Genomic DNA, 20381 nt, shown 5'->3' on the forward strand with positions numbered 1-20381 from the left:
ACCAGGCTATTATAAACAGTGCTGCGATGAACATTGGGGTGCACGTGTCTGTTTCAGATCTGGATTCCTCAGTGTGTATGCCCAGAAGTGGTATTGCTGGGTCATATGGTAGTTCTATTCCCAGTTTTTTAAGAAATCTCCACACTGCTCTCCATAGTGGCTGTACTAGTTTGCATTCCCACCAACAGTGTAAGAGGGTTCCCTTTTCTCCACACCCTCTCCAGCATCTATTGTTTGTAGACTTTTGGATAGCAGCCATCCTGACTGGCGTGTAATGGTACCTCATTGTGGTTTTGATTTGCGTTTCTCTGATAATGAGTGATGTGGAGCATCTTTTCATGTGTTTGTTAGCCATCTGTATGTCTTCTTTGGAGAAATGTCTGTTTAGTTCTTTGGCCAATTTTTTGATTGGGTCATTTATTTTTCTGGAATTGAGCTTCAGGAGTTGCTTATATATTTTTGAGATTAATCCTTTGTCTGTTTCCTCATTTGCTATTATTTTCTCCCAATCTGAGGGCTGTCTTTTCACCTTACTTATAGTTTCCTTTGTTGTGCAAAAGTTTTTAAGTTTCATTAGGTCCCATTTGTTTATTTTTGCTTTTATTTCCAATATTCTGGGAGGTGGGTCATAGAGGATCTTGCTGTGATTTATGTCAGAGAGTGTTTTGCCTATGTTCTCCTCTAGGAGTTTTATAGTTTCTGGTCTTACATTTAGATCTTTAATCCATTTTGAGTTTATTTTTGTGTATGGTGTTAGAAAGTGTTCTAGTTTCGTTCTTTTACAAGTGGTTGACCAGTTTTCCCAGCACCACTTGTTAAAGAGATTGTCGTTAAATAGCATAATAAAAAGAATAACTTAAAAGACAAGAATCTAACTAAAAATAAATACTGTCTGGAAAAAATTAAAACAAAAAAATGCATAAATTTATAAAAATCAGTGTAACTATATAAAATTTCCTTCCCTAATCTGTTACATGATATTGGCTCCTTCAATCTTTCTTACATCTTTCTAGGTACAGTGATAAGGAAAATATTACAAAGCTTGCATTCTACCATGGAGAGGAACAATCCATGTTATTAACAGCACAATTGTATAGTTATAGTACAACTTTTTATATTATAATTTATAAATTTCTAGAACCAGCATCAGATTTGAGAAAGATACTGAATTCCAAGGAAGTGATCTCTGATGTCAAATGACCCCCTTCATGGTAGATGATGCATTTTTTTTACCATAAAATACCATGTTCAGTCTCCAAAACTTATTCATAGCATTTGTCATCTCTGAGTTTCGCAGAGTGTAGATTAATGGGTTCAGCATGGGGGTTATGACTGTATAAAACACACTCACAGATTTGTCAATGGGGAAGGTCTTAGCGGGTCTCACATACATGAAAATGCAAGGAACAAAGAAGCAGACAACCACGGTGATGTGGGAGCCACAGGTCTGGAGGGCTTTCCGCCTCCCTTCCTGACTCAGGTTCTTCAGAGAGTGCAGGATGACTCCGTAGGAGGCGAGTAAGAGCAGAAACACAGCAGTGCAGATCAGTCCTCCATTTGCTGCTACTAAGATGCCGATGATATAGGTGTCAGTACAGACCAGTTTCAATAGAGGGTACATGTCACAGAAAAAATGATCAATGACATTGGGGCCACAGAACGGGAGCCCGAAAATAGTGCTAAGCTGAATAATGGAGTGCAGAAAACCTCCAACCCAGGACACCACCAGCAGCACAACACACACCCTCTGCCTCATGATCACCAGATAACGCAAGGGCTGACAGATGGCCACGAAGCGGTCATAGGCCATCACCAGCAGAAGGAAGACCCCTGATCCAGCAAAAAAGTGCTCTGTAAACAGCTGGGTCATACAGGATTGGAAGGATATGGTATTTTTCCCTAAGAACAAGCTTGAAATCAATTTGGGAGAAATAGATGAGGAATAAATGACATCCATAAATGATAAACTAGCAAGAAAAAAGTACATCGGCGAATTCAGGATCTTACTAAACGTTACAGTCGCCACAATAAGCATGTTGCCCAACATGGTCAAAATGTAGGAGAACAAGAACATAGCAGAAAGGACTTTCTGCCCCTTTGGATTCTGAGTGAGGCCCAGGAGGACAAAGTGAGTCACATTGCTTCTTGGTTCCATCTATTCCTTACAGGTGCTGGCTTCACATATGAGGAGCAGTTTACCTATGAATCAAGTCAAAAAATTAAAAACACCTTTACATGGATTATAAGCTTAATGTACTTTATTCACCCAACGTGTTAAACCTGACATTAGGATCATAAAGTCAAATAAGAATGCTTCCCTATTCTCAGTGATTAGATGTATAATGAGGGGTCAGACCATAACAACCAATTTTATAAGCGTCACTATAAATAGGTTCATATGGATAAGGGTTAACATTTCCAGAATGTCTATAATCAACTCTGGATCTGGGAAGGTTTCTCAAAGAAAACAATACTTCAGCTGAGTTTTATAGGAAAAGTGAAATAATAAGAGTGGATAAATAGGGAATTCCATGAAAAGATGAACCAAGTACAAAATCACAAAAGTGAAATATTTAAGTAAAGAATCATTTAAGGTAACTTACACATTCAAAGTGGGGAGAACAAATTTAGGAATAAATATGTGTATGCAACTATCTAATTGACATATTCAAACAGATATCAATTTAATATTTATTAAAATAAATTTTAATCATATTTATTAAATTTATTAAATACATTTTCAATATTCCACAATTAACCTATTCCTTCCTAAATGTACTCCATCTCATTTTGTGGTAGAGAATAGTTTAATAAAAGGAAATATTAACATTGTAAGAATATCTATCATTTTAATGCCAAACTATATGTTAGATGTTATCTCTTCTTGGACTTCTCAGATGGCTCAGTGGTAAAGAATCTCCATCCAAGCAGGCGACAGGGGTTTAGCTCCTGGGTTGGGAAGATCCCTTGGAGAAGGAAAGGGCAACCCACCCCAATATTCTTGCCTGGGAAATCCAACGGATAGAGGAGCCTGGTGGGCTACAGTCCATGGGGTGGCAAAGATTTGGATATGACTTAGGGATAAACAAATCTCCATGCTTACACTGATGTTTTATACCTCCATATGTATATGTATAAGTGCATGTATTCTGTGCACTTATAAAATCACATTTAATGTATCAAATTTAGTCTTCACTGTAAGAAATATTGTTAACTTCACTTTTTAAAGACACAGGCTTATAATATTTAATTTTCTAAAAATCATACATTTCTCAGTGAGAGAAATTGAATTTTAAACTAGCTCACTTCAAAAATCTTGTGATTTCAGGAAAAGGTTTCCAAATTTTCAATTCTTATAAATCCAAGTTTGCAATTTCCTACATAGTAAATAAATCTACACAACTGAAAAATCCAGCATCTACTACTAACTGTTATAAATTTACCTTTTGGATTCCAGTTCACAGTCAGCAAGAAGCCTTTTCAACTATCTCGTAAAGACATAGAAATGTCTTCAATCCAGTATGAACACAAAGGACAAAAACCTGCATTATTCCTAAAAATATATTTGATTTCACATGACTATGTCAGCCTCTTTTCTTAATAGAATTTTCTAAATATTTCAGAAAATTGTTATTACTCACCTTGTAGAAATGTTTTTAAAAAATTCCCCCAAAATTCCATATTACAAACAGAAAAAATATTTTTTCCAGCTTAAGGTAATTAAAACAGCAGACAAATCTATGTCATATAAGTTAACAACTATTTTGAAAAGGAAATTGCTCTAGTAACTAAACTGTTTTCCAGTAACTTCAATAAAGAAAATATTCTATGCAGCTTTTTTCCCCTACCTCTTTCTATTGTGTTAGTATAGCAAAAGAAACTTACTGAGATTTTGAGAGCTCATTATGGAAATAGTTATTGCAACTCTTGGAAAAGGTATAATAGTTCTAAAGAGGATAGCATCATCTCCCTGACAGAGGCAAAGATCATGGGATCTTATACCTTCTAATCAGGTTTATCAAGTCGTGAATTTGGAGAGTATCCAAGACTGCTGCAGCTGCTGCTGCGAAGTCGCTTCAGTCGTGTCCGACTCTGTGTGACCCCAGAGATGGCAGCCCACCAGGCTCCTCCGTCCCTGGGGTTCTCCAGGCAAGAGTGCTGGAGTGGTTTGCCATTGTCTTCTCCTATCCAAGACAGACTCTTGCTTAATTATATTCCCTGTGATTTTCCACCAAATCTTAACAGAATATCTCTATGTCAAGATACTGTTAGACCAATGACATAGTTGGAGTCAGGAAGATGTAACAAGGAGAAAAATATAGCTTCAGAACCATTATGGAACCTTTCCCAGTAGAGAATAAAATATTAGCCCTCTCATTTTGCTGCAAGACAAGTGAATTTATCACTTATTTCCCCATTTATCCATAGGAAGATTTTCTTTCTTTTTATCTAATTCTTAATGTGTTCTGCCTGTAAGTGTGGGGCTGGGTATGATAAAATTTTATCTCCAGTTTAGATGCAATAGCATTATTTATCCAATCTATTTTTTTTTTTTAAGTTTTATTGAGGGTCTACTTTGTGGCAGGCTTTATCCTGTGAGCCAGAGAATGAAGCATCAGTAAAGAGGGGAAAAAAATCAGGATAAAAGTGCTACTGCATTCAGCTTGTATATAATACAGCCAGTCACTTAAAAATTGAACAACTTCCCAGGTGGTGCTAGTGGTAAAGAACCCACCTGCCAGTGCAGGAGACTTAAGAGAACTGGATTCGATCCCTGGGTCGGGAAGATCCCCTGGAGAAGGAAATGGCAACCACTCCAGTATTCTTGCCTGGAGAATCCAACAGCTAGAGGAGCCTGACGGGCTACGTCCATAGGGTCACAAACAGTCAGACACGACTGAAGTGACTTGTACACACACAATAAGGTAATGATGATCTGTGATCCACGCTAGTAAAACAAAACACAGGGAACTGTGACAGAAAGTAAGAGGGAGAGTGCACAGCAGACAATAATGACAGGTCTTTAGAAAGGGTAATAATTCCAGCTGGAATCCAGCAGATGAGAAGCAACTACATAACAGCGTTGCATGTCCTAAGCTCCAATGTTGGAAGTAACCTAGAGAGTTGAAGACCCTGAAATGTCATTGTGCCCGAAGTGAAATAGGGAAGGAGTGGACAGAACAGACTGAGGCTGAAGAGGGAGACAGGACAAGAGCCCTGAAGAGCAGCACAGATCTTGGTTAGGAATTTGGCTTTAGCTTAATGTTTCTTTAAAATTAAAGTGAGCTTCCTGGTGGCTCAGGCAGCAAAAATCTGCCTGCAATGCAAGAGACCTGGGTCCGATCCCTGGGTCAGAAAGATTCCCTGGAGAAGAGAATAGCTACCCACTCCAGAGTTACTGCCTGAAGAATTCCATGGACAGATAAGTCTGGTGAGCTCCAGTCCATGGGGTCGCAAAGAGTCAGACACGACTGAGTGACTAAGCACACGTGCAAAGTAAGATAAGCAATCTTTTAGTTAAGGGAAGCATCCATCTCATAAATATCTGAAAAATTAAGGAGGCAGAGCCTCTTGAGAGGTGCTACCAAATGCTATGCTACAGTGCGATAGTGCCAGGATATACATAGAAAGAATGATTCTATCCATTTGTGCTTCTGAAGGGAAAACTAAACTGTTGGTCGCTCTGTGGTGCCTGATTCTTTGTAACCCCATGGAACCCACCAGGCTTCCCCGTCTGTGGGCTTTCCCAGGCAAGATTACTGGAGTCGGTAGCCACTCCCTTCCCCAGGGGACCTTCCCCACCCATGGAGCAAACCCGCGTCCCTCTATCTCCTGCACGGGCAGGCAGGTTCTTTACCACTAGCGCCTCCGGGGAAGCCCAGACACAGTTACTACAACAGACATGAGTCTGAGCAAGCTCCAGGAAATGGTGAAGGACATGGAAGCAGGATGTGCTGCAGTCCATGGGGTCGCAAAGGGTCTGACACGGCTGAACAACAACAACGCAGGAATTCAGTAAAAAAGAAAAAAAAAAAAAAGAAAGAAAGAAAAAATGACTATAGTAGTCAAATTTTTTTTCTCTAGATTCCTTGTGGTCCTCTGTTTCTGCTTTTCTTTCTGCCTGTAAGGTAGAGACACAAACGTTTGAATTTTTCTAGGAAAGAACAACTTTCTATGAGATAAATGAAGCCCATTTTATGAGACCCCATCCCCAACTGCAGTGAACACTGGGAGTGTGTGATTACCCAAAACTCTGTTCAGGGCAGCATACGTAAGTTGTTAGTTTCCAAAGTGTAAACCCGTTTTCCCTACCTAAAATCCAGAGAGCTACATTCCCATGTCCTCCTGCAAAGTGGATGAAAATATTTGACTTAGAATCTGACAACCAGGAGCATTTCTGCAAGGCTTTGGGTGGATACTAGTTATCTGGGCTAAGCAGTTCTGAGAATCATATTGATTCTGAGGTCAAGAGAGTGGTGGCACTTTTGCAGTTTAGCCAGTGATAGCATGATTGGCATCGTTGGATGTCATCTCCCTACGCATCCCTGTCCAGTCCAGATGTGCTTCTGCAAGTTGGTAATTTTCACTCAGATTAGAATCTATGGCCCGAGTCCTTCTAGAGATCTTTAAGTCATTTATTTGCATATACTAAATACTAAATTGTTTTGTTTTAGATGTTAAATCCTGTCCAACTCTTTTGCAACCCCAGGGACTGCAGCCCACCAGCCTCCTCTGTCCATGGGATTTTCCAGGCAAGAACACTGGAGTGGGTTTCCGTTTCCTTCTCCTTCTCAGGGGATCTTCCAGACTCAGGGATAGAACCCACGTCTCCTGTATTGGCAGGCAGATTCTTTATCACTATGCCACCCGTGTTAGTCCCTCAGTCATGTCCAGCTCTTTGTGACCTCATGGACTGTAGCCCACCAGGCTCCTCTGTCCGTGGAATTCTCCAGGCCAGAAGACTGGAGTGGGTACCCCTCCCTTCTCCAGGGGATCTTCCCTGCCCAAGGATCGAGCCCAGGTCTCCTGCATTGCAGGCAGATTCTTTACCATCTGAGCCACCACGGAAGCACTGAGCCACATGGGAAGCCCATATATACATGTATATAAGTATATATATATTTATGCACCCATATATATATAAACATGCACATACATATGCTGGTGTTGGAGAAGACTCTTGAGAGTCTCTTTGACTGTGAGGAGATTAAACCAGTCAATCCTAAAGAAAATTAACCTTGAACTTTCATTGGAAGGACTGACACTAAAGCTGCAATACTTTGGCCACCTAATGCAAAGAGCCAACTCTTTGGCAAAAAAGTCAACGCTTTGGAAAATACCCTAATACTGGGAAAGGTTGAGGGCAGGCAGAGAAGGGAGCAACAGAGGATGAGATGGTTGAATGGTATCACAGACTCAATGGACATGAATTTGAGCAAACTCCAGGAGATAGTGAAGAACAGAGAAACCTGGGGTGCTACAGTCCATTGGGTCGCAAAAAGTCAGATCCAACTTAGCGACTGACCAACACAACATAGTTAAGATTATAATAGCAGTGAATTTTTATTTTAATAATACAGTAATAACAGATGGCAAACTTTTTTCTTTTTCAGGAAGGTATAGAAAAAAATAGAGAATCAGAAAAGATGAGCCAGCGTATTAGAAAGTTGTGGAAAGAGAAACTGGAAAATAAATACTCTAGGATTCCTATTTTCCCCAAATGCTTTCTTTTGTTTTGAAATTTCATGAGCAGTGAACAATTGCATTTTAACAAGAAACCAAACTGGTTCTGACAGTACTCCAACATGTGACCAAGAAATGGGTGATAAATATATCTAAAATGAATATTTTTGTAATGATGAGTTCCTATTAGGGCCTCTCTTCAGATTTCCGAATGTCAACATCAGTATACCTCTGACAAACAGTGTTCCCTTGGTCCTAAAAATAGAAATTAATTCCTCACCATTTCTCTAAATATAGAGTTCACTTATTTTACTGTAGAGCACGGGGATCTCTGCTCAGTGTTACGTGGCACCCTGGATGGGAGGGGAGTTTGGGGGAGAATGGATGCATGTGTATGCATGGCTGAGTCCCTTTGCTGTCCAACATCACTGATCAGCTATACTCCAATATAAAATAAAAAGTTTACAAATATATTTATTTATTTGACTGCACCAGGTATTAGTTGTGGCATGTGGGGTCTTTATTTAGTTGCAGCATGGGAACTCTTAGTTGCTGTATGTGGGATTTAGCTTCCTGACCAGGAATTGAACCCGGCACCCTGCATTGGGAGCGCAAGTCCTAGCCACTAGACCACCAGGGAAACCCAACTCTTTATTCTGTACCCTCAGAAATGCAGAGGTAAACAATTCTGTGAGGAAGTTCTGAATCAAACGATGACTTCAGAGGGGAAATTGTGAAAACAACACAAAATAGCCCTAACACTTACAGGATAAAAAGTTAAAATTATTTTATGCTGTTTTCATTACTTCCCCTCTGAAGTCATCTTTTGACTTGGGACTTCTTCACAGCAGTTTTTACCTCTGCATTTCTGAGGATGTAGGATAAAGAATATAAGTTAAGAGTTAGCATAGTATAAAATAGAGACATGGCTTCATTGATGAAAAGGTCATAGTCTGAGGCAGATATGCAGATATGCAGGGCACGAAGAGTAAAATACCCAGAGAGATGCGCGAGACTCAGATGCAGAGGGCTTTGCACCTGCCGTTCAAGCCGTGAGATTTCAAAGTGTGAAGGACCACAGCACAGGGGGCATCAAAAGGCATTCAGTTTAACAGGCAGACAAGTTCTCAGTTGGCAGCAATAAAGTGTATACGTATTCAGGTAAACAGCTTTCGACAGAGTTCATGATACACATGAATTCTATGTCACTGGGGCCAAAAAACGGCAGCCAGACTGTAAAGATCCGCAGCGTTGCATGAATACATCTTTTAATCGAGGTAACTACCAGATATGGCCACACCTATATAAACTTAGATGGTGATGGATGCATAGTAGTCATAGGCCAGACCCATCAGTAGAATGATCTCAGCCACATCAATTGATGGCCAGCAAAGTTTTAAGTCATGGATTTCCTAAAAGAGATGGTTTTTCTTGCGGCAATAATGTCAGCTGACATTTAAGAGATCAGGGAGTAACAACAGCAGCTATCTATAAGGGATTAAAAAACACAGAATATGTAAAGCACTAACAAAGAGGATAAAAAAGACAATGAAAACACCTACTCTCTTCATGGACAGGCGTTCTCAAATCTCTAAAAATATGAACCCTTCCTAAACTATTCTTTGTAAGTCAAAAATTGACACAGAATTTCTGTGACTGGCCCTTTATTATAAATTTAATTTGACAACATACATATGCAGGAACAGATATAATTCTGAAAAAGAAGAGTAATGAAGGAGTTCTGGGCTTATTGGATTTCCAAATATTCTGTAGATGAATTGTTGTATCATACATTAAATAGTACATGACTGAAAAAAATCAGTGGAACAAAATAAAGTCCAGAATTGCATCCGCATAGATGTGGAACTTTAGAACACAGTATAGTTAGGATTTCAAATCAGTGGTGAAAGATAATTATGCAACTACTAAAAATGTTCATTTAGAAAACAATAAAATACAACTCTTATTTAACTCCTTATAATCAAAATAAATATCTGATGGATAAAACATTTCATATAAAATACAAAACCACAAAAGTGCTAAAACATTAATGTCTGAAAAATAAGGAATAATATTATATTTAGCAGAAATGAGCAAAACTTTTAATGATGAAACAAAAAACACATAATGTATTCATAAATCTGACCAAGTATATAACCAAAAATATCTACATAGCAAAACAAATTCAAAATCAAATAACAAGTCAGAAAATTAAGTACATACATAACGATTTTTTCAAAAGATTATTTCCTTAGTATATAATTGCTCATAGAAGTATGACAAAGAAAATAACCAAAAATATTAATAGACAATTTAAAGATAAATATATACAACTTAAACATGTGAAAAGATACTTAAGTCAATTATATTTAAAGAATTTCAATTAAAGTACACAAATGAATTATAAATTCTTTAATGAATGAACAATATTGTCACATTCCCAAAAACTGATCACTGGTTGTTAAGAAGGTAAACAGGATATTCTCAGACTGTGGGCAGAAGTGTAGGTATAACCTCATGAATCATTTTGAAAATAACTGTGAATATCAACATTTTAAACATATATTCCCTGTGACCCAAAATCTCTGCTTCTGGAAACTAACATTTCTAAGAGCACATAATCAAGAAGTTACATATTTATCGCAGAATTACACATCACAGGGAAAGATTGGAAATGACATGAAAAGTACTGGATACACTAATTCAGGAATCTTATAAGGGAAAATCACATATTATAAGAATAACTGAGAATGAGATATATATAGACTGTTATGGAAAGATCCTCACTGTGTTTAATAATAAAATGTAAATATTTATTGCAGACATTTGTACACATAAACATAGATAAATATGCCTTTTTTGTAAAAATACTTGAATAATGTTAAGAAACAGACTTATGACTACTCTGGGGGGAGAACACTAGGAAACACTGAAAAGGATGGATAGGTGGTTTGGTTTGGTTTTACAGGTCATTTTACTAAGCTTTCAAGGAACAAATCATTCCAACTATACATGAATACTTCTTATGAAGGCAAAGAGATAGAGGAAAACAATAAAATGGGAAAGCCTAGAGATCTCTTCAAGAAAATTAGAAATACCAAGGGAACATTTCTTGCAAAGATGGGCACAATAAAGGACAGAAATGGTATGGACCTAACAGAAGAAGATATTAAGAAGAGGTGGCAAGAATACACAGAAGAACTGCATAAAAAAGATCTTCACAACCCAGATCATCATGATGGTGTGATCACTCACCCAGAGTCAGACATCCTGGAATGCGAAGTCAAGTGGGCCTTAGGAAGCATCACTACAAACAAAGCTAGTGGAGGTGATGGAATTCCAGTTGAGCTATTTCAAATCCTAAAAGATGATGCTGTGAAAGTGCTGCACTCAATATGCCAGAAAATTTGGAAAACTCAGCAGTGGCCACAGGACTGGAAAATGTCAGTTTTCATTCCAATCCCAAAGAAAGACAATGCCAAAGAATGCTCAAACTACCGCACAATTGCACTCATCTCACACGCTAGCAAAGAAATGCTCAAAATTCTCCAAGCCAGGCTTCAGCAACACATGAACCATGAACTTCCAGATGTTCAAGGTGGTTTTAGAAAAGGCAGAGGAACCAGGGATCAAATTGCCAACATCTGCTGGATCATCGAAAAGGCAAGAGAGTTCCAGAAAAACATCTATTTCTGCTTTATTGACTATGCCAAAGCCTTCGACTGTGTGGATCACAACAAATTGTGGAAAATTCTGAAGGAGATGGGAATACCAGACCAACTGACTTGACTCTTGAGAAACCTGTATGAAGGTCAGGAAGCAACAGTTAGAACTCGACATGGAACAACAGATTGGTTCCAAATAGGAAAAGGAGTACGTCAAGGCTGTATGTTGTCACATTGCTGATTTAACTTATATGCAGAGTACATCATGAGAAACGCTGGGCTGGAGGAAGCACAAGCTAGAATCAAGATTGCTGGGAGAAATATCAATAACCTCAGATATGGAGATGACACCACCTTTATGGCAGAAAGTGAAGAAGAACTAAAGAGCCTATTGATGAAAGTGAAAGCAGAGAGTGAAAAAGTTGGCTTAAAGCTCAACATTCAGAAAACTAAGATCATGGCATCTGGTCCCATCACTTCATGGCAAATAGATGGGGAAGCAGTGGCTGACTATTTTTCTGGGCTCCAAAATCACTGTAGATGGTGTTTACAACCATGAAATTAAAAGATGCTTAACCCTTGGAAGGAAAGTTATGATCAACCTAGAGAGCATATTAAAAAGCAGAGACATTACTTTGTCCACAAAGGTCCGTCTAGTCAAGGCTATGGTTTTTCCAGTGGTCAGGTACGGATGTGAGAATTGGACTATAAAGAAAGTTGAGCACTGAAGAATTGATGCTTTAGAACTGTGGTGTTGGAGAAGGCTCTTGAGAGTCCCTTGGACTGCAATGAGATGCAACCAGTCCATCCTAAAGATCAGTCCTGGGTGTTCATTGGAAGGACTGATGTTGAAACTCAAACTCCAATACTTTGGCCACCTGATGCGAAGAGCTGACTCATTAGAAAAGACCCCGATCCTGGGAAAGGTTGAGGGCCGGAGGAGAAGGGAATGATAGAGGATGAGATGGTTGGATGGCATCAGTGAGTCAATGGACATGGGTTTGGGTGGACTCTGGGAGCTGGTGATGGTAGGGAGACCCAGCATGCTGCGGTTTATAGTGTCGCAAAAAGTCGGACATGACTGAACAACTGAACTGTACTGATATATATATGTATACATTTTATATGTGTATTATATAATTTTAAAACTATTTTTAAATGTGCAAAGGACATGAACAGCGATATCACAAAAGAAAATATATAAGTGGTAAATAAGAGCATGAAAAACAGTGCTCCACAAAATTAGCAACAGAGAAGCAAGAAATTAAAACCACAATAAAATACCAGGATCCAAAGGAAAATAACTTCAAATGAAAAGAATGTAGAACAATTGGAACTCTCTTGTGTTTAGATTTATGTTCTCATTTTTACTGCTAATATTTCACACTGACAAACGCATACATACAAAGAAAGAAAAGTGCTGTAAGATGGAGCCTTCTGGGTTTTGTGGCTACTTAGCCCTCTGAGAAGTGAACAACAGCATTTGCACAAAAACTCATACAGATCACAAATACATATATCCCAAGTTACCTTGAGCAAGAAGAATAGAACTGTAGACCACTCAATTCCTGGTTTCTAAATCAGGAACAAGCCATCCACATACATAGTCAACTGAACTTTCACAAGGGTGCCCAGAAAAAGAATGGTTCCTTCAGTAATGGCTTGTGTACTCTGGATCACCACATGCAGAAGAAGAAAATCAGATCCTTATCTCAGAGTATACAAAAAATAAAACTCAAGATGGATTAAATACCAGACAGGAAACAAGCAAACAAAAAGTACTTGAAGACAACTCAGAAAATCTTGACATTGGTCTAGGTAACGATTTCTTAAATATGACACCAAAAGTAAAAGCAGAAAAGTGGGGCTGCATTAAAAAAAAAAAAAAAAAAAAAAAAACCCTGCACAGCAAAGGAAGCATCTGGAATAAAAAGGCAACCAGTGAATTGAGAAAATATTTGCAGCCACAGCCACATGTCTGATACTGGGCTAATATCCCTTATATGTAAGGAACTTGCAAAAATCAATAGTGAAAAAACAATTAACCTAATTTTAAAATCGGAATAGGAAATTTCTCAAAAGAATACTTACCATGGCCAATAGGTAAATGAAAAAGTGTTAAATGTCACTAGTCATCAGGAAAATGCAAATCAAAACAGCAGTGAGGTGTCACAGTTATCTGGTAATTACAAAAAACACAAAAATAACAAGTGTTGGTAAAGATGTGAAAAAAAGGAAACCCTTGTAAACTGACAAAGCAATTATAGAACATAGAATGGAGATTTCTCCAAAAATTAAAACTAGAACTACTTCTGACTCAGCACTCTCACTTCTGGGTATATACACAAAGGAATTAAAATCAATTACTCTGAAGAGATATCTGGACTCATGCTCATACACAATAACTGGAATACGGAAATAATACATATGTCAGATATATGGGTAGACCATGTGTGTTTAATTGCTATGTCGTGTCAGCCCTTTTGTGACCTCATGGACTGTAGCCCACTAGGCTCTTCTGTCCATGAGATTTCTCAGGCAAGAATACTGGAGTGGGTTGCCATTTCCTTCTCCAGGATACGAAGCACATATATATAGTAGAATATTATATAGTTTTTTCCTTAAAAGGAAACTTCATTTGCAAGAGCATGAAATGAATCTGGAGACATTACGGTAAGTACGATAAGCCATGTAGACAAGAGAAATGCTACATGATATTACTTATGTGTGTGTGTGACTGCTGTCACTTCAGTTGTGTCCAACTCTTTGCAACCTTATGGAATGTAGCCTGCCAGGCTCCTCTGTCCATGGGATTCTCCAAGCAAGAATCCTGGAGTGGGTTGTCATGACATCCTTCAGAGCATCTTCCCTACACAGGGATCAAACCCCTGTCTCTCACGTCACCTGCATTGGCAGGTGGGTTCTTTATCACTAACACCATCTGGGAAGCTCCATTACTTATATATGAAATCTTAAATAGTCAAACCTATAGACACAAAGAGTAGAATGCCAGGGAGGGAGAAATGAGCAGAGACAGAAAAAGGGAAAACAAATTTCAGTTATGTAAGGATGAATAATTTCTGGACGTATGCTACACAGAGATGTTATTATAGTTAACAATACTGCATTGTACACTCAGAATTTGCTGAGAGGATGGATTGTATTATCACTATATGATTGATAAATATGTTAATAGCTTGATTGTGGTGACTATTTCACAACATATACTTATATCTAAATGCTGTTATACACCCTAAAAACAAAATTTTATTTGTCTGTGATATATCTCTAAATCTGGAGGAGGAGGTGGAAGGGAGAAAGAAAAACAGCTTTTAGACTCAAGAACTTTTGAAAGGCTGCCATTAATTGTGTGTCTTCAGTGATCTAGCTCTCAAGCAATCAATAATGGTTTCCAAAACTGTTTTAATAATTGATAAGAAAATACAAATTCTCCTATCACAGGAATCAACGGGGATTCTACATCACATGTCACACACAGGAATTATGCCACTTTGCTATTGACAAGACATTCAGTTTTCTTAACAATCCAGGTGCTGGTAGAAAAGAGGGGCTCTCACAGATTTAGTTTCCAGGTGAAGGGAATACTGAGCTTCTCCACTGGCTCAGCTCGTAAAGAACCCGCCTGCGGATGCAGGAGACACGAGAGACGTGGGTTTGATCCCTGGGTCAGGAAGACCCCCTGGAGAAGGAAATGGCAACCCACTCCTGTAATCTCATCTGGAAAATTCCATAGACAGAGAAGCCTGGGAGACTTCATGGGATCACAGTCAAACACATCTGAACTCCCATGCACACGCGAAGGGAAAACTATTCCCCACTTCACAGTGAGTGTTTCTCCGCACTGTCATTCCAGAATACTTGTTTCTAAACAGAGCCTTTCCATCAAATGAGATAATTAATTCCTAGGAGAGAAAGCAGCAGCTATAAGACATGGTCCCTGGACCTTATCAAAGCCTCTTTGTATATCTATGATACAAGAGCAAGGTGGAAGTGATTTGTGTTGCTGTTCACCTTTCTAGAACAAGATTCATCATGGGCAGAATGAACCATTTGAATATGTTTCCTTCACACTCTGTTTCTTGTGCTGCAGAACCACTGACATTTATTCAAAATCAGTTCTCCATAGTATTTCCAATTAACCCATTTTCAATTCAAAATCAGAAAGCAAGTTTTCTGTGAAGACCATTTGAGGCTTTAGAAGCTAGATGGAAAGATTTAGACTTCTAAGAACTCTTTTATCTTTTAAAACAGGTTTTATGAGATATAATTGATATACTAAGAACTTATATGTATTCACTGTATAAAATTTCTTAACAACTGTTCATTTCAGAGTTAACAAGCTCTTCTCAAGTGTTGCACCTTTTATACTGAAAGTTACTTGCTATAAGTTAGTTTGAACATGGAACTGCTCCTGAACACATACAAACATCACTAAAATCATGTGAAAAGCTAAGGTAAGTTTTTCAATAATGCTAATGCTCATTTTAATTTGTTACTTCATATGTATAACTCATTATTTTTCAACCTTTTTCAAATATAGTAAAAGATTATTTTATCCGCATTTCAATTTTTCAAAAGATATTCATAAATATTAACTTAATTTGACCCTTGAAAATTTTGAGACTTGAAGAGGTTAAGCAAATTGAGGAACCCAGCTCTGTGACAGCAGACACCATGCTTGGCCATGAAATATCTTCTTTAATGATCAGGACTAATAATGAGGATAAAAACAAAATTTAACTATACTTCACATACATGAAAGAGAAAATTACAAATATCAGTAGCATAAATCACCAGTAGTCTCATCAAGTACAAATATGGAGACCCTTTCTGGGGAAACCAGCTATGGATAATAACAGCCTCTATTGTTTCTTTGAGAGTAAAATTAGTAGTAGTTCTTGTGGAGCTTTAAGCATGGTTAAACAGTTCTCTGTATTATTGCTCCAAATGTTAATTCTCCCTATCCCACAGCTGTATACGCAGTCACAGAAGTAACTAAAAGTTCTTTCTGTGTCCACGGCAGGTGGGTGTGTTCATACATAATCACTCGACTATTGATCTATGAAGTGGATATTATTATTCTAACTTTATAGCTGATAAAACAAGAATGTAAGGTGCCAAAGAAGTGTACTTCAGATGAAAGAATTTGCAGTTGGAAGAACCAGGATTCAAACTGGGTCTTTTCTGATTCTCAAACCAAACCATTTAACCAGCAGCATAGACTTTCTCAACATTTTGCAGAAAAATCTGGGGTCCTATTCTTTGAAGTGGTATCAGAGAAGGGAGAGTTAGGTCTGAGGAAGAAGTCAAGATGAAAGGGCTATTCAATGAATTCAGTACCACAGTTTCCTTACTACTTGGGAGTTCAGAGATATCAATGTGTGTGTGAGTGTGCGTATGTGTGTGTGAGTAGATGAAATTTATCAGTATAAATTTGCTTCTCAAGTAGAATTAAAGTAATCAAAAGTATAATAATTATGGCCATTTCAAAAGGAGGTTACTAGTTCTCCATTGTTTATTATAACATGACAGTATACAGCATGGATTATGATTTGGAGCAAAAAATAAAGATGCATAATCTGAACTAATCTTAGCTTTGCCTAAATTTTTAGCTGCTTGGCCTTGAACAGAATCCTTAACTTCTCTATGCTTCTATTTCCTAATGTTTAAAATAAGCATAAAAATGATGATAGTAACCATCTTATAAGTTTGTATCAAGGATTAAAACCAAATGTCTGCATAACACTTAGAGCACCCTCAGTGTGCAGTTTTAGTTAATATTAGCACTTTTATTAAGCTATTAACATTAGTCTATGAGATTGTTTCCTCATGTGCAAAACGAATGATACAATACCAACCATGCAAATTGTTATTGCTGGGAAAAGAAAGCATGTGATAGTATACCATGAACATAGCAAAAAATCATTGGAATGTACATGCTATACCTATTGCAAAGTAATTAGGCTTAGTCAACATGCATTATGAATACTTTTAATTAGCTCTTGTACCCATTCTTTGGGCTTTCCTGGTGACTCAGTGGTAAAGAATCCACTTGCCAATGCAGAAGACATGGGTTCGATCCCTAGGTCAGGAAGATCCCAATGGAGAAGGAAATAGAAACCTGCTCCAGTATTTTTGCTTGAAAAATCCCGTGAACAGAGGAGTGTGGAGCGGCTATCGTCCATGGGGGTCACGAAAGAGTCGGACGTGACTTAGCAACTAAACAACAAGAGCAATCTGTTGGGAAGAACCCTGGAGGAGGGCATGGCAACCTACTCCAGTGTTCTTGCCTGGAGAATCCCATGGAGGAAGGAGCCTGGTGGGCTAGAGTCCATGGGGCCGCAAAGAGATGGACAGGACTGAAGCAGCTTAGCAGATGCACATTGCAGTGTTACTCCTGTTTCAGCTATTCTAAGTACTTTGCTACTGTGGTTTCTATCTCCATCTTCCACCCGTTCACTGAAACCCTGCCAACTTCATCCAAGACACACAAAATCTTTAGTAGAATAACATCCAAAATTCTCTCTTCATCAGATTTCTTTCATCCTTCCACTCATATTTTCAATGACCTTCCATGGTCCCCCATTTCTTAGAGAGTAAATGGAAAATTCCTAAGCTTTACATCCATACTTTACCTCTTTTCACACTTAATTGCCATTATCTGGGAAATACATGACTTCAAGTTAGACTCTGAACCATTTCAGATGATTAAAGTCTCTGGCCCATGGGTTTACAGAAGTTCCTCACATCTACATTATTAAAACACTTTTCTCCTAGGAGGTAATTGGAAAAATCTTAAGAACTCAGAATCTTTTCTTCATTAAAAAAAAAAAAAAAAAAAAAAAAAAACAAGAAAGAATTCACACTCAGTAAAGTCTGGGTATTTATTACGTATTAGAATGAAGAAGTTTAATAAGCTTAAGAATGCATAAATTAAAATTATGTTTTCTTTTGATAGCTTTGGACAGTGAATGATGGATTTGTGATCTCCAAAGAAGAGCATTTAGCTTCAGAATCAGGGACCAGGCTTGATCACTCAGAGCCTTTGTGTGGCAGAAGTTCTATTACAATGAAAAGGACAGAGAAAAGCTTCTAACATAGACATCAGAAGGCGGACTGAGAGGGCCTCTTAGCAAGTCTTATCAAGGCCTTATATACTTTTACCAGACCCACTCCCAAAACATACATCTTAAATTCAAAAGATTAGACCTGACAATAGAAAGGTCTTACCAGACCCACTCCCACAACATAGGTCTTCACAAGACTAGTCAGAAGGTTCCCTTAAGGAGAAACATGTCCTTGGGAAGATCCATTGTTGTTACATAATCATTAGTAGGGAGCTTAATGAAAAACCAACCCTTGAGCAAGACGAGTTGTCTTGTTGTGTAATCATTAGTTCTGGGCTTAAAGGAAGTTCATTTTAAAAGTTATTGTCATGAAAACTCAGTTTAAGAAAAAAAACATGGGCTTAAAGAAAGTTAATTTTAAAGATTTTTGTCACTAAAGCTCAGTTTAAGAAAGAACATTTTATGTGACTAAGACAAAGCAATGTAGAAAAAGATGTTTATATCTTTCTCCTCCTCCAGGGCCTTGGACCCTTTCTCTTTGAGGGCCCCAGACTCCTTATCAACCTACCTAAGAATTAACTCTCTCACTTTTGGGTCAGGAATGAACCATTTCATGAAACACATGGAGAACAGGAACAATGTGACAGAGTTTGTTCTACTGGGGCTCACAGAGAATCCAAAGATGCAGAAAATTGTATTTGCTGTGTTCTTTGTCATCTACATCACCACTGTGGTAGGAAATGTGCTTATCATGGTCACCATCACTGCAAGCCCATCTTTGGGGTCCCCCATGTACTTTTTCCTGGCCTATCTCTCCTTTATTGATGCCTGCTACTCCTCTGTGTGTGCCCCTAAGATGATTGTAGATTCACTCCATGAGAAGAAAACCATCTTATTTAATGGATGTATGACCCAAATCTTTGGGGAACATTTCTTTGGACGTGCTGAAGTCATCTTGCTCACTGTGATGGCCTATGACTGCTGTGTGGCCATCTGCAAGCCCCTGCACTATACAAGCATCATGAACTGGCAGGTGTGTGGGCTGCTAGTGGGAGTGTCATGGGTGGGAGGCTTTCTTCATGGATTCATACAGATCCTGTTCATCTTCCGCTTACCCTTCTGTGGCCCCAACGTCGTAGACCACTTTATGTGTGACCTAAACCCTTTGCTCAGTCTTGCCTGCACTGATACCCACACTCTTGGACTCTTCATTGCTGCCAACAGTGGCTTCATCTGTCTGTTAAACTTCCTTCTCCTGCTGGTCTCCTATGTGGTCATCTTGCGTTCCCTAAGGGCCTACAGCTTGGAAGCAAGACGAAAAGCCCTCTCCACCTGCATCTCCCACATCACAGTGGTCATTTTATACTTTGTGCCCTGCATATTTGTGTACATGAGGCCTGCAGCTACCTTGCCTATTGATAAAGCAGTTGCTGTATTTTATACTGTGATAACTCCCATGTTAAATCCCTTAATCTATACCTTGAGAAATGCCCAGATGGAAAATGCCATGAGGAAATTGTGTAGTAGGAAAGTTACTTCAGGTGTCTTATAAATGTGCTTTAGAGCCAAACATTAACTCGTCTGATACAAAGGTCAAAGTGTATTTTGGATGATCTCAACAAGGAGTATGTAAAGAATAAAGAAGTAAATTATTCACTGCAAATTATACATTCTGCACTGAGGGGAGCAGAAATAAGTTCCCAGAAAAAGAGAAAAACATGTATCAAAACCACTCTTTCCATCTTTAGAAAATTCTACCAAATTGAGGTTTATTTTTACTAGTTTCAACCTTGAATGTGGATTCATAGATTTTTCATCTAATAAAATGAAAGAAGTACTAAGTAGATTAGTATTTACCAGTAATCTCTCTAACAACACAAAGAGATTGCTATAATGCTGCTATTATTCCAATTTTACAAGTGGTGAAATTGAAGGAAAAGGGATG

The 20381-nt window shown here is 38.3% G+C and overlaps 2 protein-coding genes across 2 annotated transcripts; one reads left to right on the forward strand and one right to left on the reverse strand.

Moving 5' to 3' along the window:
• Positions 1–1192: 1192 nt before the first annotated feature.
• Positions 1193–2155, reverse strand: LOC136174491 (olfactory receptor 4A47-like). Its single transcript, XM_065944676.1, has one exon. It carries the CDS (start codon positions 2153–2155, stop codon positions 1193–1195), a length of 963 nt encoding a protein of 320 aa, XP_065800748.1.
• A 16882-nt stretch (positions 2156–19037) lies between these two features.
• LOC136174492 (olfactory receptor 4C46-like) lies at positions 19038–19988 on the forward strand. Its single transcript, XM_065944677.1, has one exon. It carries the CDS (start codon positions 19038–19040, stop codon positions 19986–19988), a length of 951 nt encoding a protein of 316 aa, XP_065800749.1.
• The last annotated feature ends 393 nt before the right edge of the window (positions 19989–20381 follow it).

Source organism: Muntiacus reevesi, chromosome 9, assembly GCF_963930625.1.
Source record: "Muntiacus reevesi chromosome 9, mMunRee1.1, whole genome shotgun sequence".
NCBI classification, from domain to species: domain Eukaryota; kingdom Metazoa; phylum Chordata; class Mammalia; order Artiodactyla; family Cervidae; genus Muntiacus; species Muntiacus reevesi.